Here is a 24,332-nt window from a genome sequence, read left to right on the forward strand (position 1 = left end):
ATTAATTTTCACACACATTTATTAAAATAATAAAAATCATAAACCTTACTTAACTTGATTCTGGATGCTATTTACAATTGACAATCTGAAGTTCCTTTGGTCTTGGTATGTTAATCTTATTCTCACGTATCTATGATACTTGACAAAGTGTCTATACATTTCTCTTCATGGCTATGTACAGGAATATGATAATCTTATTAGGCGCAGACTGAAACTTGACTACAGACTAATGCAGACTGACTAATCGGAGGTCTGTACACTCGTTATAATACCTCGAGCGTTCAGGTATCACTGCGAGAGTGTGATCCGCGAGGAGAAAAGGTTCTACGTTAGCAGCAATCTCATTGGCTGCGTTACATACTAATACGTGGATGTGAGGAAGCAGAATTTGGTCCGTCTCTAAGGCAGAGCCATCTCGTAGTGCGGAGACGGACGAGCGGGTGCCTGCACTGTTGTGCTTAGCGGGGCGCGCTCTAGTGGGAAAGTTGTGTACGCGCTGACTACGCGGAACTATGTACACAACACCACCCTATACCTCTGGATACGCTACAGACCAGTCTGTCACCACAAACAAGATGTCAGGGTCGAGGGGCCCAGTTTCCTACACCAGCCCACATTTATTTGACTTTATGTATACAGAATGTATACAGATGTATTCATCATACTATCGTCTTTGGATCATTTGTGATAACGAGTGCTTTCTTTTCCTCATATCCCTTTTTAGTGTTCTTCCTCTATGCCTCAAACTTAACAAAGGACCCAGAATACGGAATGGGTAACCAAATGTGTGAGTGGCTTGAAGACTTATTAACTAATAGAACCACATACATTGACCTGGAATGCGAGTGTTCATCAGAGTTAAGGGCAAGGTCAGGAGCGCCCCAGTGAAATGTTTTCTGTATACTAAACGCTCTGACGGATAGGATGAGAAACAATTTGCGGTAGTTCGCTGATGATACTATATGGTACGGGGAAGTGTCGTCATTGAGTGACTGTAGCAAGGTACATGACGACTTGGACAAAAATTTCTGTTTGTGGTGTGATGAATGGCAGCTTGCTCTAAACGTAGAAAACTGTAAGTACACTACTGGCCATTAAAATTGCTACGCCAAGAAGAAATGCAGATGATAAACGGGTATTGATTAGACAAATATTTTATACTAGAACTGACATGTGATTACATTTTCACGCAATTTGGGTGCATAGATCCTGAGAAATCAGTACCCAGAACAAACACCCCTGGCAGTAATAGCGGCCTCGATACGCCTGGGCATTCAGTCAAACAGAGCTTGGATGGCGTGTACAGGTACAGCTGCCCATGCAGCTTCAACACGATACCACAGTTCATCAAGAGTAGTGACTGGCGTATTGTGACGAGCCAGTTGCTCGGCCGCCATTGACCAGCCGTTTTCAGTTGGTGAGAGATCTGGAGAATGTGCCGGCGAGGGCAGCAGTCAAACATTTTCTGTATCCAGAAAGGCCCGTACAGGACCTGCATCATGCGGTCGTGCATTGTCCTGCTGAAATGTACGGTTTCGCAGGGATCGAATGAAGGGTAGAGCCACGGGTCGAAACACATCTGAAATGTAACGTCCACTGTTCAAAGTGCCGTCAATGCGAACAAGAGTTGACCGAGACGTGTAACCAGTGGCACCCCATGCCATCAAGCCGGGTGATACGCCAGTATGGCGATGACAAATACACGCTTCTAATGTGCGTTCACCGCGATGTCGCCAAACGCGGATGCGACCATCATGATGCTGTAAACAGAACCTGGATTAATCCGAAAAAAATGACGTTTTGCCATTCGTGCACCCAGGTACGTCGTTGAGTACACCATCGCAGGCACTCCTGTCTGTGATGCAGCGTCAAGGGTAACCGCAGCCATGGTCTCCGAGCTGATAGTCCATGCTGCTGCAAACGTCGTCGAACTGTTCGTGCGGATGGTTGTTGTCTTGCAAACGTCCCCGTCTGTTGACTCAGGGATCGAGACGTGGCTGCACGATCCGTTACAGCTATGCGGATAAGATCCTGTCATCTGTTAGTGATACGAGGCCGTTGGGATGCAGCACGGCGTTCCGTATTACCCTCCTGAACCCCCCGATTCCATATTCTGCTAACAGTAATTGGATCCCGACCAACGGGAGCAGCAATGTCGCCATACGATAAACCGTAATCGCGATAGGCCACAATCCGACCTTTATCAAAGTCGGAAACGTGATGGTACGCATTTCTCCTCCTCAGACGAGGCATCACAACAACGTTTCACCAGGCAACGCCGGTCAACTGCTGTTTGTGTATGAGAAATCGGTTGGAAACTTTCCTCCTGTCAGCACGTTGTAGGTGTCGCCACCGGCGCCAACCTTGTGTGAATGCTCTGTAAAGCTAATCATTGGCATATCACAGCATCTTATTCCTGCCGGTTAAATTTCGCGTCTGTAGCACGTCATCTTCGCGGTGTAGCAATTTTAATGGCCAGTAGTGTAAATACAGGTGAGTAGGAAAAACAATCCTGTAATTTACGACCGCTGTGTTAGTGGTGTACTGCTTTCCAGTCACAGGCGTAACGTTGCAAAGCGATGGAAAGTGGAACGAGCACGTAAGGTCGGTGGTAGGGAATGCGAATGGTCGATTTCCTTTTATTGGGAGAGTTCTAGGGAACTGTAGCTCATCTATAAGGGAGACCGCATATAGGAAACTAGTGGGCCCCATTTTTTAGTATTGACGGAGTGTTTGGGCTCTCCATCAAGCCTGATTAAAGGAAGACGTTGAGGCGTGGCGCCTTGTATGGTTCCCGCCTAGAGCCTATGCATCGGGAGAATGACTCATGCGTGCACAATTACAGATGGTGTGAAGCGGGTTCAGTCGAGTATGTAGCTCTAATTTTCATCTGCTAGAGGACAATAATGCACAGAGACATTCATGAAATACGCCAAGAGAATGTTTTTGTGAATTGTTCTGTTCATTTCTTGAACGCTTTTTTGTTTATTTATGTCCGTACAGTTTTGTATATGCTTTTAGTAACGTGAATGACGTGTGAATGTGGTCTAAAGTAAATATGTAGATCATTGTTCTACTGATTGTACGAACTAGTGTGAGAGAGTTTTAAGACAGTGTGAATGCAGACGACGGGGAATTTTGTATCATAATATGTTAAGTATGTTTATGGTGAAAAGAAAGCTAATTCGAGAGCAAATGAAAATATTTAATAACGTAAAGTATAAACAAAATATCAGAATGTTAAATATTTTTTCTGGAAAACGTAGGCCTACAGTTCGAAAGTGTGTTATTTGTTGATAGGTTAGTCATGGAAAGTGCGGACTAACGCGGGAGGATAATGTTTTTCTATTGCCCTTAAAGAAAACTGACCATCAGAGCGGAGTATTCTTCGCGCATCTTTTTTCTAGGGGATGTGGAATGCTTACAGCTGTCTAAGTAGTCGGAGACAGCCTTTGGTTCAAATGGTTCAAATGGCTCTGAGCACTGTGGGGCTTTACATCTGAGGTCATCGGTCCCCTAGAACTTTGAACTACGTAAACCTAACTGACCTAAGGACATCACACACACCCATGCCTGAGGCAGGATTCGAACCTGTGACGTAGCGGTCGTGTGGTTCCGGACTGAAGCGCCTAGAACCGCTCGGCCACAACGGCCGGCGGAGACAGCCTTTGAATGGTACAGTCGTGTGTGTAGTATGATCTCCGAAGAAAGTTATAATTTGCCGGTTTTAGTTGTGCTACATGTCTCAAAAGTGTTTTAAAGCGAAGGCATATTTATTCCTGTGTGTTTTTTAGAAAGTACGGCCTTTTTAAGTAATTTTGTGTATGAGAAAAGGCAGTAATTCCGAGTGGCATATTGAGCAGATCGTGACTAAAAAACTGGAGTGCATTAGACATCGATAAACTTAATAGTATGGCGAGCATTTTCATTTAAGGAATAAAAGGGTTTTTGCATAACTGTGTTAAGATTAGCACGGGCTTGTCAGTGAACGTGTACATTATCAAGGTTCAGAATATACCGAAGTTTTTCCAGTATTTCCACCTTTCATTCAAAATTGAGACCTATTCTTGGAATAGTTACGTTGCATGCAGCCTGATGCGAGTTGCAGTACGGTAGATACGTTTCGGCTCGGTTTTCTTACCAGCGATCTGCAGCAACGAGTTCACGGGTAGTTGCAGGTAATGGACGAAAGGAACCGCGCCGCCGCAACGTCGAAGCAGTTCAGAGGCATACTGCTTTTGGTTCGATCAACAGGCGAGTATGTATAGCTGCTTCGGGAACTCAAATGGTAATCCCTGGAAGACAGACGACGTCCTTCTCGCGAAATGCTACTGAGAAAATTTAGAGAACCGGTATTTGCGTCTGACTGCAGAACGGTTCTAGTGCCGCTAACGTACAATTCGTGCAAGGACCGCGAAAACAAGATAAGAAAAACTACAGGTCGTCTGAAGGCTTATCCCCTCGCTCTGTTTGTGAGTGGAAGAGGAAAGGAAATTACTGTTAGTGGTGCACGGTACCCTCTGCCAAGCGCCACACGGTGGCTTGCGGAGGATGTAGGAGTTGGTTTTAAGAAGCCTGGCAAAAAAAGAGGCAAGAAAAAATGTTTGTGTTATAAACAATCACTCTTACTTCTCCACATAGTTTCCTTTGAGGGACATACAGCTGGTCCAGCGATCCTCCAGCTTTTTCTTACCATCGGAAAAGTAGGTTCTATCAAACTCTGCAAAATACTCATTGACTGCAACTATACTTGCTCATTTGCTGAAAACTTTTTCCCAGCAAGCCAAAGTTTCAAGTTAGGGAATAGGGAGAAGTCACTTTGGGCAGCCGGCCGCGGTGGCCGTGCGGTTCTGGCGCTGCAGTCCGGAACCGCGGGACTGCTACGGTCGCAGGTTCGAATCCTGCCTCGGGCATGGGTGTGTGTGATGTCCTCAGGTTAGTTAGGTTTAAGTAGTTCTAAGTTCTAGGGGACTTATGACCTAAGATGTTGAGTCCCATAGTGCTCAGAGCCATTTGCACCACTTTGGGCATAGGGCGCTTGAGGAACCAATTCATGCACTTTCGCCGTTGTTATCGCTGATGTGTGGGCTGGTGGATTCTCCAGGTGAAAGAGTACTTTTTTCAGCCAACGCAAGTATCAGATGACCCAACAATAAAGCATAATAGGGTCCAGCTAGGGTTCTACCCACTTTCAAGTAAACTATGAGGATTATTCCTTGAGAATCACAAAAAAACAGTACCCATCACCTCAGCAGCTGTCGGAATGGTCTTTGCTTTCTTCGGTGCACTTTCACCAGCCTTTGTCCATTGTTTTTACTGCTGTTTTAACTCAGGTATGTAATGGTGGATCCAGGTTTCGTCAAGTTACAAATCGGTGCAAAAACTGTATTGAAATGTTGTTCTGGATGCGCTTTTGGTCGACTGTGAGCGGTAGCGGCACCTACATCACACACAGCATCCTCATAGTCAATTATTCGTGAAGGATATTATGCACTCGCTCAGTTGAGATGACTACAGTCTCAGCAATCTCAAGAATTTTTATTCGGCCATCTTGCGTTACCACATCATGGATTTTGTCAACCATTTCCTTTGTGTGGTGACGTCAATAGGACGACCGGAGCGCGCTTCGTTTTTGGTGCATGTCCGACCACTTTTACATTCATTAGTCCAAAGGTAAATGGTTTTCAATGATGGTGCAGAGTCCGCGTAAGCTTCATCCAGTTCTGTTTTGATTTATGCGGCATTCCAACTATTCAAATGAAAATGTTTGATAACAGCACGAAACTCGGTTCTCTTCATTTTCAGTTGCAGTCGACACACTGACCAATTAAGAAGGCTGTCACCGATCAACTGTACATTTGTTGTTGTTGTTGTGGTCTTCAATCCTGAGACTGGTTTGATGCAGCGCTCCATGCTACCCTATCCTGTGCAAGCGTCTTCATCTCCCAGTACTCAATGCAACCTACGTCCTTCTGAATCCGCTTAGTGTATTCATATCTTGGTCTCCCACTACGATTTTTATCCTCCACGCTGCCCTCCAATGCTAAATTTGTGATCCCTTGATGCCTCAGAACATGTCCTACCAACCGCTCCCTTCTTCTTGTCAAGTTGTGTCACAAATTCCTCTTCTCCCCAATTCTATTCAATACCACCTCATTAGTTATGTGATCTACCCATCTAATCTTCAGCATTCTTCTGTAGCACCACATTTCGAGAGCCGGCCGAAGTGGCCGTGCGGTTAAAGACGCTGCAGTCTGGAACCGCAAGACCGCGATGGTCGCAGGTTCGAATCCTGCCTCGGGCATGGATGTTTCTGATGTCCTTAGGTTAGTTAGGTTTAACTAGTTCTAAGTTCTAGGGAACTAATGACCTCAGCAATTGAGTCCCATAGTGCTCAGAGCCATTTGAACCACTTTTTGAACATTTCGAAAACTTCTATTCTCTTCTTGTCCAAACTATTTATCGTCCACGTTTCACTTCCATACATGGCTACACTCCATAAAATACTTTCAGAAACGACTTCCTGACACTTAAATCTATACTCGATGTTAACAAATTTCTCTTCTTCAGAAACGCTTTCCTTGCCATTGCGAGTCTACATTTTATATTCTCTCTACTTCGACCATCTTCAGTTATTTTGCTCCCCAAATAGCAAAACTCCTTTACTACTTTAAGTGTCTCATTTCCTAATCTAATTCCCTCAGCATCACCCGACTTAATTCGACTACATTCCATTATCCTCGTTTTGCTTTTGTTGATGTTCATCTTATATCCTCCTTTCAAGACACTATTCATTCCGTTCAACTGCTCTTCCAAGTCCTTTGCTGTCTCTGACAGTATTACAATGTCATCGGCGAACCTCAATTTTTTTATTTCTTCTCCATGGATTTTAATACCTACTCCAAATTTTTCTTTTGTTTCCTTTACTGCTTGCTCAATATACAGATTGAATAACATCGGGGAGAGGCTACAACCCTGTCTCACTCCCTTCCCAACCACTGCTTCCCTTCCCTTTCCTTATAACTACCATCTGGTTTCTGTAAAAATTGTGAATAGCCTTTCGCTCCCTGTATTTTACCCCTGACACCCTTAGAATTTGAAAGAGAGTACTCCAGTCATCATTGTCAAAAGCTTTCTCTAAGTCTACAAATGCTAGAAACGTAGGTTTGCCTTTCCTTCTGCCCTCGGGAAAAATTACGGCTGTAGTTTCCCCATGCATTACATTGTTGAAATTCTTTATACGATCCTCGGAATAATCAAACTTACCAACCATGAAGGCGAAACAAACATGTTCCATTCTTCCGTGCAAATTTACCGGACTCATCAAACCATCCTCGTATGTAGATGTAGGTGTACACTCCGCTTCTGCCTTATTTATCGAGTCAGTACTTCCTTACTGCCTAGGAAGTAGAGGAATTGAATGATCATTAAAGTACCTTGGGGTACCGCAGGCTCCTGAGCTGCGGGTACTGTGGCCGTTCCACGTGGCCGGTTCCAGAGCCGTACCAGGGGTAGCGCAGCTCGCCCACTGAGGAGTCATCGAACGTGGCAAACAGCAGGTAGCGGCTGTCTGGGCTCCACCACAGCGCGGCGCCGCTCTGCAGGATCTCCTCTGCAACGGCAACAGAAACAGTGCACTCTAATGACTTTACTCTGTGTAAAAGAGAGGGGGCTCTTCTTTGTATCTGCACCACATGTGTAAGACGTGTATATTTCTATTGTCTATTTTCAAATCACAATTTATGAAACATGTTTATACAGGGTATTACAAAAAGGTACGGCCAAACTTTCAGGAAACATTCCTCACACACAAATAAAGAAAATATGTTACGTGGACATGTGTCCGGAAACGCTTAATTTCCATGTTAGAGCTCATTTTAGTTTCGTCAGTATGTACTGTACTTCCTCGATTCACCGCCAGTTGGCCCAATTGAAAGAAGGTAATGTTGACTTCGGTGCTTGTGTTGACATGCGACTCATTGCTCTACAGTACTAGCATCAAGCACATCAGTACGTAGCATCAACAGGTTAGTGTTCATCACGAACGTGGTTTTCCAGTCAGTGCAATGTTTACAAATGCGGAGTTGGCAGATGCCCATTTGATGTATGGTTTAGCACGGGGCAATAGCCGTGGCGCGGTACGTTTGTATCGAGACAGATTTCCAGGACGAAGGTGTCCCGACAGGAAGACGTTCGAAGCAACTGATCGGCGTCTTAGGGAGCACGGAACATTCCAGCCTATGGCTCGCGACTGGGGAAGACCTAAAACGACGAGGACACCTGCAATGGACGAGGCAATTCTTCGTACAGTTGACGATAACCCTAATGTCAGCGTCAGAGAAGTTGCTGCTGTACAAGGTAACGTTGACCACGTCACTGTATGGAGAGTGCTACGGGAGAACCAGTTGTTTCCGTACCATGTACAGCGTGTGCAGGCACTATCAGCAGCTGATTGGCCTTCACGGGTGCACTTCTGCCAATGGTTCATCCAACAATGTGTCAATACTCACTTCAGTGCAAATGTTCTCTTTACGGATGAGGCTTCATTCCAACGTGGTCAAATTGTAAATTTTCACAATGAACATGTGTGGGCTGACGAGAATCCGCACGCAATTGTGCAATCACGTCATCAACACAGATTTGCTGTGAAAGTTTGGGCAGGCTTTGTTGGTGATGTCTTGATTGGGCCCCATGTTCTTCCACCTACGCTCAATGGAGCACGTTACCACGATTTCGTACGGGATATTCTACCTGTGCTGCTATAACATGTGCCTTTACAAGTACGACATAACACGTGGTTCATGGACGATGGAGCTCCTGCACATTTCAGTCGAAGTGTTCGTACGCTTCTCAACAACAGATTCGGTGACCGATGGATTGGTAGAGGCGGACCAATTCCACGCTCTCCTGACCTCAACCCTCTTGACTTTCATTTATGGGGGCACTTGAAAGCTCTTGTCTGCGCAACCCCGGTACCAAATGTAGAGACTCTTCGTGCTCGTATTGTGGACGGCTGTGATACAATACGCCATTCTCCAGGGCTGCATCACGCATCAGGGATTCCATGCGACGGAGGGTGGATGCATGTATCCTCGCTAACGGAGGACATTTTGAACATTTCCTGTAACAAAGTGTTCTGTTGCTGTGTGTTTTTATTGCATGATTAATGTGATTTGAAGAGAAGTAATAAGATGAGCTCTAACATGGAAAGTAAGCGTTTCCGGCACATGTCCACATAACATATTTTCTTTCTTTGTGTGTGAGGAATGTTTCCTGAAAGTATCGCCGTACCTTTTTGTAACGCCCTGTATATTATTAATAGGATTAAGTAGGAATAATTAATATTTGTCATGCTGGAAAGAATTGTGGTAGCAGGGAATGTCTGTACGAAAGTAATGTTGACAAGAGAGACCGCAAATTGACATAATTTTAAAAAGGGCGGGAGAGACCGCGTATGGATACATTTTTAGAAAAGAGCGGGAAGGACCGCGCATTGATACATTTTGTAATGGTAGCAGGGATTGTCTGCACCAGAAAGCATTGTTGGCAGGAGAGACCGCACTTCAGCGTTTGTAGGACGTCAGTAGTAAGCGAGATGTGAAGCGAGTTGGTAGCAGGTCTGAAGCGAGAGGTTGAGAGGAGTAGTGTGCCTGCCAGCCACCAGCTATGATTTACAAGAGATTATAAACGGATGTACAGAGACATCAACTAACTATTATCATAAGAGGAACTAATATTATTGAATTATTGTCTTTGCGAATGAAGGTATGTTTGCGCAATGCTAGCTGTAAGATTATTGTAAAAAGTAAGTCCCATCTGAACGTTTGTAAAGTCATTTCATTACCAACAGTAAATATTTGAAGCGTTTTCAGAATATAATTAATTTTTGCCAGCAATGTTGCATTACTGATTACAATCCATCCCAAAAACCATCTACATAAAACTTTGCAAAAACTTAATTGTTGCCAAGAAAAAGTTTAACTATGAATTACGTAACTTCAGTCAAATTAATTAAAGAATAACGTCAGCTTTGCTAATAAAGAATAACGTCAGCTTTGGTAATAAATACAGCTACTTATTATGACAGCCAACCAGCAGTTAATAGAGTATAGTAAACCAGAGTAAGGATATTCATGTCGCAGTTCGATGTAGCATTCAGATGGCGATCCAGTAACAGTAAACAAAAAGGTAAGGAACAGTTTTGGGTTATTGCAGATAACGACTGAGGGCCACGACGACGACGCATTCTATGTTTCGTCGAAATAATCAGAAAATCACTTTTAATAAGCAGCAATTAAATTTGTATGCGGAGATTGAGAAAGAGAATAAATTTCAAAGGGAAGATTTCATTTGTTATTATTAAGCAAGAGATAGAAATCCTAAGGGAAGGTTACATAGGTTATTGTAAAAGGGAAGGTTATCATTAACAAAAGAGATATAGAGGAGACAGGAAGGTTTCACATGTAACTATAGTGTTCTCCCAAATAAATAAAAAAAACATAGCTGAAAAAAACAGTAAGAGGAAGGTGGGGAAAATAATAATCAAGACTACAATGAAAAAAAAAATTGTGATGTATGGTGGATCGCGGAATTTCGACACCCCACATACTTTGTGAACAGTTAGTCGGATCAAAAGAAGTTTCCGGTAAACAAAGCAGACAGTACATTAGTCACACCCAGAAGACATAATATTAATACCATGTAACACCGTCCGTAGCCTTGATACGGCCTCAATTTCGGGAGGAATAGAGTCCACGAGTGTCTTCGGGTATACTATACCCAACTGCACCCTCTCATTAATGGTGATGGTGAGGGCTGTCAAATTGCGAAGATGATGAATGAGATTTTCACTCTGCAGCGGGGTGTGCGCTGATATGAAACTTCCTGGCAGATTAAAACTGTGTGCCGGACCGAGACTCGAACTCGGGACCTTTGCCTTTCGCGGGCAAGTGCTCTACCAACTGAGCTACCCAAGCACGACTCACGCGCCGTCCTCACAGCATTACATCTGCCAGTATCTCGTCTCCTACCTTCCAAACTTTGCAGAAGCTCTCCTGCGAACCTGCAGAACTAGCACTCTTGAAAGAAATTATATTGCGGAGACATGGCTTTGCCGCAGCCTGGGAGATGTTTCCGGAATAAGATTTTCACTCTGCAGCGGAGTGTGCGCTGATATGAAACTTCCTGGCAGATTAGGAGAGCTTCTGTAAAGTTTGGAAGGTAGGACACGAGATACTGGCAGAAGTAATGCTGTGAGGACGGGGCGTGAGTCGTGCTTGGGTAGCTCAGTTGGTAGAGCACTTTCCCGCGAAAGGCAAAGGTCCCGGGTTCGAGGCTCGGTCCGGCACACAGTTTAATCTGCGAAGATGATGACTGCCACGTTTCACCTATCATGGCAAATAGTCTCAGAAATTTTCTGTGGAATTAAGATCTAGTAAATTAACAGAGCAATCGAACTGTGATACGGGCCTAACGTTCATCAAATCAGGAACATAGTGTGCGGCATTGTAAATACAATCAATCGGGCCCAACCGCTCGCTGGGTCATCCATCAGGCAATGGCATCATGTGGAAGCGGTATGGAATGCGGCACACCGCACACCCGCCGTTGTCGGGTGCTCCTGCCCTCGGTCGAGTAGTTCCTCATCTGTCATAACGAACATGTGCACCGTGTTCCAATGCTCAAGGAAAAATCTCTGGCAGTATCGGGAATCGAAAACAGATCCTCCACATGGTAGGCAGCCACACTGACCGTGAGCTGCGGAGGTGGATTGACTGGGAGTTAGACAGACCACGATACTCTCATACATATATCCATACATACACTACTGCCCAATAAAATTGCTACACCAAGAAGAAATGCGGATGATAAACGGGTATTCATTGGACAAATATATTATACTAGAACTGACATGTGATTACATTTTCACGCAATTAGGGGTGCATAGATCCTGAGAAATCAGTACCCAGAACAACCACCTCTGGCCGTAATAACGGCCTTGGTACGCCTGGGCATTGAGTCAAACAGAGCTTGGATGGCGTGTACAGGTACAGCTGTCCATGCAGCTTCAACACGATACCACAGTACATCAAGAGTAGTGACTGGCGTATTGTGACGAGTCAGTTGCTCGGCCACCATTGACCAGATGTTTTCAATTGGTGAGAGATATGGAGAATGTGCTGTCCAGGGCAGCAGTCGATCATTTTCTGTATCCAGAAAGGCCCGTACAGGACATGCAACATGCGGTCGTGCATTATCCTGCTGGATGTAGTGTTCTGCAGGGATCGAATGAAGGGTAGAACAACGAGTCGTAACACATCTGAAATGTAATGTCCACTGTTCAAAGTGCCATCAGTGCGAACAAGAGGTGACCGAGACGTGTAACCAATGCCACCCCATACCACCACGCCGGGTGATACGCCAGTATAGCGATGACGAATACACGCTTCCAATGTGCGTTCATCGCGATGTCGCCAAACACGAGTGCGACCATCATGATGCTGTAAACAGAACCTGGATTCATCCGAAAAAAATGACGTTTTGCCATTCGTGAACCCAGGTTCGTCGTTGAGTACACCATCGCAGGCGTTCCTGTCTGTGATGCAGCGTCAAGGGTAACCGCAGACGTGGTCCCCGACCTGACAGTCCATGCTACTGCAAACTTCGTCAAACTGTTGGTGCAGATGGTTGTTGTCTTTCAAACGACCCCATCTGTTGACTCAGGGATCGAGACGTGGCTGCACGATCCGTTACGGCCATGCGGATAAGATGAATGTCATCTCGACTGCTAGTGGCACGAGGCCGTTGGTATCCAGCACGGCGTTGCGTATTACCCTCCTGAACCCACCGATTCCATATTCTGCTAACAGTCATTGGATCTCGACCAACGCGAGCAGCAATGTCACGATACGATAAACCGCAATCGCGATAGGCTACAATCCGACCTTTATCAAAGTCGGAAACGTGATGGTACGCATTTCTCCTCCTTACACGAGGCATCACAACAACGTTTCACCAGGCAACGCCAGTCAACTGCTATTTGTGTATGAGAAATCGGTTGGTAACTATCCTCATGCCAGCACGTTGTAGGTGTCGCCACCGGCGCCAACGTTGTGTGAATGCTCTGAAAAGCTAATCATTAGCATATCACAGCATCTTCTTCCTGCCGGTTAAATTTCACGTCTGTATCACGTCATCTTCGTGGTGTAGCAATTTTAATGGCCAGTAGTATATTACCAAAGTGTATAGACTGCGTGTGCGTGCCTGTGTGTGTGTGTGTGTCCTCATCTCCTCCTAAACCGCAGGGCCGATTTTAACCAAACTGGAGTCACTGTCAGGAGACAATGGCTGTGGGGGTAAGAACCATCAATATATCAAAGGAGTTGGGGTGGGAGTGAGAAAAGAAAGAGTAGTCCGCGACACGTGAATGCCCAGACTTTATTCATTAAGTACTCGAGAATGAGAGCACTTAGCGATTTGCAACAAACTTTCGACGTAAATTCAAATCTTTAAGAAATTTTTTTCTCGCAGGAAAACTCTACAGAAGGATGAAAGGGAAAATACAGGGTGCGTCAAAGAAATGTATACACACTTTGAACTGTCATAGACAATTTATTTCCCGTTCTACAAGGTTAAATATCTGTGAGAAAGTAATGTTATGTTTCTTCAACAGGTGGCAGCAGTGGCAAGGAAGTAACTGCAACATGGCGGACGTGCGTTTGAGCTTTGAAGCGCGGAAGCAGATAATTAAGTGGTACTGGAAGTTTGAGAATGTAGCTGCGGTTCGAAGACAGTGGAGAAGAGAGTATGGTACAGAACCACCTTCAAGGTTAACAAGTACACGTCTACTAGACAAATTCGAAATTCATGGGACGGTGTGTGATGTGCATAAAGGTCGATCAGGGCGACCTCGTACAGCTACAAGTGATGATTCCACAACTGCGGTCTTGGAACTGTTTCAGCGTTCGCCTCAAAAATCTTCAAGGCAAGTGGCACGTGAGAGTAATGTAAGTGCTAGTAGTGTGCTACGCATTCTGAAGAAAGGAAAGTTTTTTGTGTACATTACAAGGCTGGTGCAACAGCTAAGTAACAACGATCCAGATCGAAGGTTAGAATTTTGTGAATGGGTTCAGGAGATGATGTGACGTGAACCGGGATTTATAGGTAGCATAATTTGGTCGGATGAAGCCCAATTCAAACTCAGTGGAACTGTCAATAGGCACGATTGTGTGTACGGGCTGAAGGTAATCCTCACATTACAGTTGAAAAGGCTGTGAATTTGCCTGGTGTAAATGTGTGGTGTGGTTTGTCTGCAAGCGGACTCATTGAGCCTTTCCGCTTTGAAGGTAGTGATACTGGAGAAATGTACCTAACAATGCTTGCTGACTCCATATTCTCTACCCTTCGTGCATTATACGGTAATGATGAGTTATATTTCCAACAAGATGGCGCCCCACCACACTATCATAGGAACGTACGAGCATACCTGGATCACAATGTGCCAGGCCAGTGGATAGGACGCAAGGGACCAATCGAGTTTCCTGCACGCTCTCCAGACCTCACGCCGATGGATTTATTCTTATGGGGCACAGTAAAAGATGAGGTGTACAAATGTAAACCACGTAAACTGGACACACTTTGGAATGAGATTCAGGCGGTGTGCGCAGAAATCTCATTGGACACTTTGGTACGATGTACAGAATCAGTGGTGACTCGTACTCAGAAATGTATTGATGCTGAAGGCCACCAGTTTGAATATTAATCACATTTGCAAAGTACATTTATTTTTCCAATTGGAATTTAAGCTTTCCATTTCCAGAAAGTTAACATTGGAGAACGGAAAATAAATTTTCTATGACGCTTCAAAGTGTGTATATATTTTTTTGACGCACCCTGTATTTATCACTTACTTTTTTTCCGCTGTTCATGCACTGCGTGAGGTATGACACTATAATTTATTACTCCTTTACTGCAACCTGTATTCGCGACAATATGCACATATACCACGGAATGTAAATGCAAAATTATATCATTGTATGATACATAGTTCCCGAGATATGGCGTCGTAGACAACAAGGTGCCCGAAAAACTGCCGCATCCTGCACGACGTTTAAACACATTGCTCCTTTACTACTAACTCTATTCGCAATAAATTTCGCAGACAGTATCCACATATGGCGCTGAACGTACTTATAATATCATAGTTCAGGAGATATGACGTAATAAATAATGAGATGCGAGAGAAATTATCGCGTCGTGCATATTTATACTTTTTTGCTGCTATCTCCATCTGTAACACATTTTGCAGACAGCACGCAGCAGATACCTTGAACTGGAACGTCAATCTGGGCTGCATGTTTCCGGTGGCAAGAATTCGAAGTGCCAGAGCTAACCTGGTGTAGTGTATTTTATCTTTTGCTTCGTGGACAGTGGTCCAGCAGCATGAAGGATGACTCCGAAATCACGAGTACAATTTTTAAACAGAATAGTCCTTCTCATCCTTGCCGCTTCCACTCTACTCCCAAATTCATTACCCAAAACCTTGTTTACCCTGATCGTGTCCTCAAGATTCGATTATCTCAAGATTTTACCGTCTTCGATGCTGAATTACATGCGATCTTGAGGGCTCGGGAGTAGATGAGATGTATTGTATCTGCTAAATTCCCCGTCTAATCCAATTCCCTGAGTGCCCTTAACTTTGTAAAACACTCGCACGCAGTAAATTAAGTAATCCAGGATATCTAGGACGTCCTCCTCTACCAACGCTAGGGAAGGAGGTGACTTTTTGTCGGATTCCAGAGCGTATGGTGTAACAACAACGACGTTCTACTATTGTACATATAAGTAATTTTTTTTCCATCTGATTTTTCGATAAACTAGTGTAATTGATGTTCTGATTTCATTTCCTTTTTGTTTCATGTCATTGTGTTAAGAAAACTGTAAACAAGTTTCAATGTGAAGATTAACGTTTATGTCAAATTTAAGCAATATTGTATTAGAATTGAAATGTAACAAATGTTGAGAGTGTTGTAAGATGTTTAAAAATTGTAACTGTGCGTCTGGTCCATACGTAGGCAATATGTTAGGATATGTAGAATGCAAAACCTCGGGTAAATACCCTGTCTGTAAGGGAGCGGTAAAAGGTGGATGGCAGGCGAGCGCGGGAAAATGCGCGCGGGCACTGCACGGCACAACGGGCTCAGCAGTAGTAGTTGGAGTTTGGCATTGGTCTGAGCAACACCTTCTGGAGCGAGGAGGCTCTCCTGGAAGACGTAGTTTCACTGAGCCTCGGGTATGCTGTTCCAACGCCCACACAGCATGGCAAAATTCCATAGGCACTAAATGGAAAAGTATTGCGACGCTAAGAAGAATTATAGTGCCGATACGTCACATACGTTGTATGTGTGCTCTGTGCCTCGCCATCTCGCCGCTCGCCAACCGCCGCATCGATACAAGCAGGTTGAAACTTTAAGTACTGTAATCGTATGGACCATAGAGTGAACTGATCAATAATAACCTAAATTTTTCCAGAACTTTCCCCTCATTTAATTATCCTCACAACTAACCTAGACAGGGTCCTTTCCAAATGTTGTGCAGTCCGAGTGTCCCGAAATGAAAAATTAAATTTTGTGATAATAATAATTACTTGCAGACCTAGTTATGTTAGAATGGTGTTTAAAGAACTGTTTTGTTAATGAACCAGTAAATGAATAACGAAGGTCTAGCGGAGTTGAAAGATAACTTTAATACTGATATAGTAATGAAGTTTAATTATTTCGAGACAGATATAACGGTATTTAAATGAGAAGTAAATAAGATAAAAAGAGTAGTAACTCATATACTGGAAATCTTGAACGCATGATAATTTCAGTAACCAATTTTTTTAATATAGTGATCATAACATTTTCAGGGTCCCCCCCTTTACTCATTTGAATTCGGAAGTGTTCCACATTGGTTTGACCAGCAAAAGTTAAAGTCAATATATAAGTCAAAATTTATCAGTGTTTATCTTTATCAAAATTGACATTTTGTGTGTGGCTCGAAAGTGCTATTTCTAGGGCAACCTATGCCCGATTTTAATCAGATCAGTAGACAGTACGAAGTTTTGTAGTATACATTATAGTGTAGTGTTATGTATTCATGGTTTTTCCATATCAGTACAGAACGTGAAACTATCAGTTCAATAGATTTTCTGGTTCTAAAATTTTACTATATTATGCAGTGTTACTACGTGTTGTTTTGCATGAATATACATCAACTTGTACAGGGAAGTAACTCAGTTAATGCCTAATTAGGCTGGCGACCGTATTATTATCAAATTGGTAGCATCTTCAGTTTGCTTTTGGTACATACTGGCGTGTAATTGCATTTTGAACTTACTCAACGGATCATTGTCATTACAGAGTGGGTGTAAGTCTGATTTGCCACCATTCAGGTACACGCGGTCGATATCTGTAAGAAAATCCTTTCTCATAAGGTGAACCCCGCTCAATTACCATAGCACAGGCTTTTAAGAGTATTGTGTACCCCACGCGCACGTTACAATGGGTATTAAGGGAAACGAAATGGCGGATGTGGCAGCCAAGAAGGTGTATCGCGACAGACAGTTCAGTATATCATGCTTCTACATGCTGTTGAGGTACAGAGTGGTGCGTAGATGGCAAACAGAATGGTGGGAAGTGCCAGACAATAAGCTGCGCCTAGCAAAGTCAACAGCGCGGCCGTGGCGTACCTCCTTCCAGTCAGGCAGGCGGGATGAGGTCCTTGTCACTCGCCTTTGCATAGGACACAGCCCTATGCCGCATGGGTTCTTGCTGCAGCGAGAAGACCCACCGATATGTGGTGCTTGTGTCGTACAGGTCACGGTGCACCACATTTTAGTAGACTAAGTTGTATAATCAAATCAGAGGGAGGCCGACAGATTTGTCCACCATTTCAACTGACACTGACACGAATGTGGTACGACTTTTAAACGTTTGTGAAATACGATGGTTGTCCAGAAAGTAAGTTTCGATCGGTCGCGAAATGGAAACCACTGGGAAAATCCGGTAAAGCTTTGCACAGATGTGTTGGGCAGTGTCTCCCATATGCCCGTCGGTTGTGTGGCGTCGCTCTATTCAGTGAACAGTGAGGACGTAAAAATGCTTAGGGAATAGCGTCTGCCGCCAAGTATGAGGGCCTGGTTAGAGATTTCGCCTGTGTCATGCAGCCCCTTCTTCACGCCAATTCTCGGCCGCACACTGCAGGGGCAATGAAGATGCTCCTGCAGCGTTTCCGATGAGAAGTGTTTGATCACCCACAATACAGTCCGTAATTGTGTCCTCCTGAGTCTCATATCTGCGCACAAGAAGGCTGGCTATGAAGGCAAATTTTTTCCACAGAAAACGAGCTGCAGACCAGTGCAGATAACTGGCCGAAAGCACAGCCAGCTGCTTGCTGTGACGAGGATATTGGGAAGTTGATACAACACTACGACAATTCTCGAAGTTGGAGCGGCGACTTTGTAGAGAAGTAGGTGGAAGGTGTACGTAACTGTTTGCAAAATAATACGTTTCTGGTTATCACTGTGGTTTCCATTTCGCGACCGATTGGAAATTACTTTCTGGACAACCCTCGTATCCGAATTATTTCCTAAACTTTTAGGGAGAAGTTTTTTATCTGTTACCAGGGTGGATAATCCAAGTTCTCTGTAAATTAACAGCCTGTCATATTTTTCTCTGTAACTACTTTAGCTATTAATTTAATTTTAAAAACGAACAGCCTCAGTTGCAGTTGGTTCTTAAAATTAAAATTAATATTCATACAGTTGCTGACAGGGCGCGAAATGTTGAAAATATTTACTTTAGCTACCCTCTTAACTCACTTCTGTTATAGGTGCCAGTTTTAGAACATCTGCTCACTTTAAAACTGCCTTCATATGTGTGAGATAACGTGAATGTGCGGATGATGGTGAGGTTGGGAGTGAGAGAGTGTATTTGCGTAACATTTACTCTTCCTAGTATTACGACGCTTTAAACACAGAGGTTTTTATTAATATTTCTAAGGACGCTGATAACCTGGAGGTTGAGCGCCCATAAACCACAAAGACACACACATTCTTTCCACGATTTCGTGTTTTCTTAAAATATTCCAGCTGCGGTGACAGTTGCTTCTAGGGAAGCGGTTATTTTGATCACTGGAACAGTGTGAGATATAAATGAAGTCACGCATACCCACATGTTGAGAAAGAGGCGTACACCTACACGCAATCCTCTTCTGGCGTGTGGGGCAAACACAGACGCACGGCAACTAGAAGCAAGGCACACAGGTGTAAATGCACCTTTATGTATTCTGCGACAGAGCTCCGAAGGCGTAGACGGTCTTGGTTCAGTCCTACGCTGTTAAGAATTAGTTATACAGACCAATTGGAGGGAAGTTTTAGTTTTTTCTCGTCGATCTAGTCGAATTTTGGGGAAGGGATACACTCATACACACGACTCCGAAAGTATTGTTTCCAAATCACATTTGGTTGAGCTTTAATTTGTCATTTGACCTTAAAAATTCGAAGGCATGACAATGAGGCAAGAAATACATTAACACGATACGATGTGAAGCTTTGTAAGCGAACGAAGTTCGGTAGATGGCATCAAAGACGGAAAAGCGTTCTTTAAAGTTTATTCTTTTTGTCTCCAGTTTGAGGAATATTAATCAACGTTTTTATTTTTGTTAGCTGCTATCTAACAGAATTCGCTCATTCTTGTTTCTTTTCCAATTTCAGTTTTTAATTTTCATTGTCCACCTAACATAACAGAAAAATATCTTTTGCGGATCATTTCTAGCTTTGTTTCCTAACTCGTTCAGCAAGCTGGATTTAATCGTACGTAGATGCTATGTGGCAAGAAATTCGTACAAGGTTGCATTTATCTTCTTATTCTTCCTCAGGGTCTGTCTCACAATGTAGCCGGGTCTGGTCTTTTGGCTTCCTGTCTCCGCTTGGCGCCATCTTGTGTCGGCCCACTATCTTCGGGTCTATATGGAGACTTGACCTTCCAGTACGTCGTTTATCATCGACTGTCAACGAAAAGCCACGTTTTGTTGTTGCTTTTTGATTTACTCGAAGTACACAGTCTGATCAAAAGTATCCGGACATCCCTGTGTAAAGTATAACTGATCACTAGACGTCACGAGTGGTGTCAGTATAAAACGAGATGGAGAGTATTGTGTTGTCAGCAGAGGAGCAGTAATAGTAGAACGGGTCGGTCAGGACAGCTCAGTGACTTCAAATGTGGACTGGTCACTGAATGTAACTAAAGTGAGGGACATTTCAGCCGTTCTAAAGCTGCCCTAGTCAGTCGACTCTTGGTGATGTTATTGTGAAGTGTAAACGCTAAGAAACAACCTCAGCTAACACCTATTTTCGACCTATTTTGTATCTGCATCGATATTTCTATGCCAATTTGTAGTGTTGCTTACATACAATGTTGTATCTGACATGGAAATTCTTTGACTATGTAAACATATTTCAGTTATGTGAACTTCTGAACGATGTTATGTAAACTGTGCTTGCGGATTTAAATGATTGTTATACGAGGTATGTCCACAAAGTAAGTTCCGTTTGGTTGTATAACAGAAACGTGTACAGATACAGAAAAAATATTTATTGATAGAAGGTTGCCGCCTGCGTATTCAACCATGTGGTAACATGTTCTTTCAGCTCATCATCGTTGAAGTGTTGACCAACAAGGACAGATTTTAGGTGTAAAGAGAGATGAAAGTCGCTAGGAGCGAGGTCCGGGCTGTACGGAGGATGATCTAACGCATCCCAGTGAAATTCCCGTCAAGAGTTGTTTGGTCACATTCGCCGTGTATGTCGGGCATTATCGTGAAAATAAACAACACCTTTTGACAGTGACCCTCGGCGCTTGTTCTGTATTGCACGGCGCAATTTATTAATGGTCTCGCAGTAACCATGTGCATTGATTGTTTGGCCTCGTGGTAAGAAATCAATCAGCAAAATGCCTTTTCTGTCCCAAAAAACGGTGCTCATGACTTTTCGAGGTGCCAAGATTTGTCTAGGCTTAACCTTCGTTTGGGATGAAGTTTGCCTCCATTCCATTGATCTCCATTTTGTTTCAGAGGGGTTCGTATGATACCCAAGTTTCATGCCCCGTGACTACCCGAGAAAGAAAATCATCGTCTTCTTCATTGTTGCGTGTTAAGAACTGAAGTGCACTGCCGATCCGTTGTTTTTTGTGTTGTTCAGTAAGAATTTTGGGTACCCAAAGTGAGCAAAGTTTTCGAAATTTCAGTTTTTCAGTAAAAATTTCGTGAATTAGTTATAGTAAGATTTGTGGAACTTCCACAGCAAGGGCACTAAGTGTAAACTTACGGTTGTGCTTAATCTTCTCTTCAATTGTGTGAAGCAGTTCATCAGTAACCACAGACGGGCATCCACTTTGTTCTTCATCGTGTACTTGATCACGTCCTTCATTGAACAGTCAGGCCCATCTTCTAACCATTGAATCACTCATAGCATTTTGTCCATAAACTTCGCAGATTTGCCGATGAATTTCCTTTGGTTTAACTTTCTTTGCATTTAGAAAACGAATCACAGATCTGATTTCACACGTGGTGTCGTTTTCAATTACGGCTCACATTATAAAGAAGCACTACAAAGCACACGTCGGCAACAGCGATCTGAAAATGGAGTTCTTGTCTTCTCCTTGACTCAGAGTAACTGCAACGCATGCTCGGAACTGCGATCGTAGTGCTGCCACGGATAGAAATAGAAACGGAACTTACTTTGTGGACGACCCTCGTATAATATCAAGACTAGGCAGGCCTTATTTACTGACGGACATGGCCGGCCGGAGTGGCCGAGCGGTTAAAGGCGATACAGTCTGGAACCGCACGACCGCTACGTCGCAGGTTCGAATCCTGCCTCGGGCATGGATGTGTGTGATGTCCTTAGGTTAGTTAGGTTTAAGTAGTTCTAAGTTCTAGGGGACTTATGACCACAGCAGTTGAGTCCCATAGTGCTCAGAGCCATTTGAACCATTTGACGGACATGGACAGTCAAACATGGTGACTGGTGTAGAAAATCTCATTAAACCAACATAAGGGATCACACATTAATTCCAGAGTGCTACTAGCACTCCACCTGGTACAATGACTGCGCATAGGGAGTCGAAAAGAATTGGGTACAATGGTAGAGAAGCTACTCATAAGTCACAGATTTTTGTACTCGATGCTAAGCTGCACTTGAGGTGATGTAGAGGGCGACGCCACTGGATAGGGGATGACCGGAAACGAGTGATTTAGAGTGATGGTGGAAGTTTTTGGGCTTGGTGAATCCCTGAAGGACGTTACCTGCCATCGTATGTAGCGCCAACAGTGCAGTACGAACGATGTGGAATTACGGTATGGGGATGTTTTTGGTGTTTAGTGTGTGTTCCCCTTACTGTAGAGTATTATGTACTGCGTAGAGTAGAGGAACATTTTGGAGACGATGATTGTATCAGCATGACAGTGAAAACTATCATAAAGTAGCATATGTGAGACAATGATTTGTGAAGAATAGTATTCCTGAAATGGACTGGCCTGCCTAGAGCCCTGACCCGAACCCAGTGGAACCCCTTTGGCACCAAGTAGAACGTTTCATGGCGCTCCTGAGCCTAGCGTCCAGCATCACTGCCTTCTTCGATCTTGAGAAGGAATGGGCTGTCGTCCCTCCACAGACAATCAGACACCTCACTGAAAGCATCCCCAGCAAAGTTCAGATCATACACTGACGTGAAAAAAGTCATGGAATACCTCCAAATGTTGTGTGGGACCTCCTTTTGCTCGGTGTAGTGCAGCAACTCGATTTGGCAAAGACTCAACAAATCATTGGAAGTCCCACACAGAGATATTTAATCATGCTGACTCTATAGCTGTCCTTTAACGCGAAAGTGTTGCCGGTGCAGGATTTTGTGGACGAACCGACTTATCGATTGTGTCCGATAAATGTTCGATTGGATTCATGTCGGGCGATGTGGGTGGCCGAAACATTAGTTCGAATTGTTCAGAATGTTCTTCAAACCAATCGCGAACAATCGTGGCCTTGCGATATGATATCGTTGTTTGTGAACATGAAGTCCACAAAAGGTCTCCAGGTAGCCGAACATAACCATTTCCAGCCAATGGTCGGTGCAGTTGGACCAGAGGATCCAGTTACTTCCATGTAAACACAGCCCATACCATTACATTGCACAGTTCCTTGTTGACAACCTGGGTCAATAGCTTCGTGGCGTCTGCGTCACTCTTGAACCCTACCATCAGCTCTTACCAACTGAAATCGAGACTCATCTGACAAGGCCACGATTTTCCAGTTGTCTAGGGTCCAAGTGATACGGTCACGAACCCAGGGGAGGCGCTGCAGACGATGTTGTGCTGTTAGAAAAAGCACTCGCTTCGGTCGTCTGCTGCCACAGCCCATTAACGCCAAATTTCACTACACTGTCCTAAGGAATACGTTCGACATACACTATGTCATCAAAAGTATCCGGACACCTGGCTGGAAATGACTTACAAGTTCGTGGTGCTCTTTATCGGTATTACTGAAATTCAATATGGTGTTGACCCATCCTTAGCCTTGATGATTGCTTCCACGCTCGCAGGCATAAGTTCATTCAGGTGCTGGCAGGTTTCTACATCTACATCTACATCCATACTCCGCAAGCCACCTGACGGTGTCTGGCGGAGGGGACCTTGTGTACCTCTATCAATTCTCCCTTCTATTCCAGTCTCGTATTGTTCTTGGAAAGAAAGATTGTCGGTATGCCTCTGTGTGGGCTCTAATCTCTCTGATTTTATCCTCGTGGTCTCATCGCGAGATATACGTAGGAGGGAGCAATATACTGCTTGATTCCTCAGTGAAGGTATATTCTCGAAACTTCAACAAAAGCCCGTACCGAGCTACTGAGCGTCTCTCTTGCAGAGTCTTCCACTGGAGTTTATCTATCATCACCGTGACGCTTTCGTGATTACTAAATGATCCTGTGACGAAGCGCGCTGCTCTCCGTTGGATCTTCTCTCTCTCTCTTTTATCAACCCTATCTCGTACGGATCCCACACCGGTGAGTAGTATTCAAGCAGTGGGCGAACAAGTGTACTGTAACCTACTTCCTTTGTTTTCGGACTGCATTTCCTTAGGATTCTTCCAATGAATCTAATTCTGGCATCTGCTTTACCGACGATTAATTTTATATGGTCATTCCATTTTAAATCACTCCTAATGCTTACTCCCAGATAATTTATGGAATTAACTGCTTCCAGTTGCTGACCTGCTATATTGTAGCTAAATGATAAAGGAT

At 44.0% G+C, this 24,332-nt stretch overlaps 1 protein-coding gene across 1 annotated transcript in view; it reads right to left on the reverse strand.

Annotated features, from left to right (window-relative positions):
* Positions 1-24,332, reverse strand: part of LOC126416569 (inactive dipeptidyl peptidase 10-like) — a 391,761-nt gene that overhangs the window by 133,749 nt on the left and 233,680 nt on the right. The window contains exon 7 of the mRNA XM_050084317.1: positions 7,437-7,612. Within this exon, the coding sequence (XP_049940274.1) occupies positions 7,437-7,612 (176 nt within the window). The remainder of the gene's footprint in view (positions 1-7,436; positions 7,613-24,332) is intronic.

Source organism: Schistocerca serialis, chromosome 8 (genome assembly GCF_023864345.2).
Source record: "Schistocerca serialis cubense isolate TAMUIC-IGC-003099 chromosome 8, iqSchSeri2.2, whole genome shotgun sequence".
Taxonomy (NCBI): Eukaryota; Metazoa; Arthropoda; class Insecta; order Orthoptera; family Acrididae; genus Schistocerca; species Schistocerca serialis.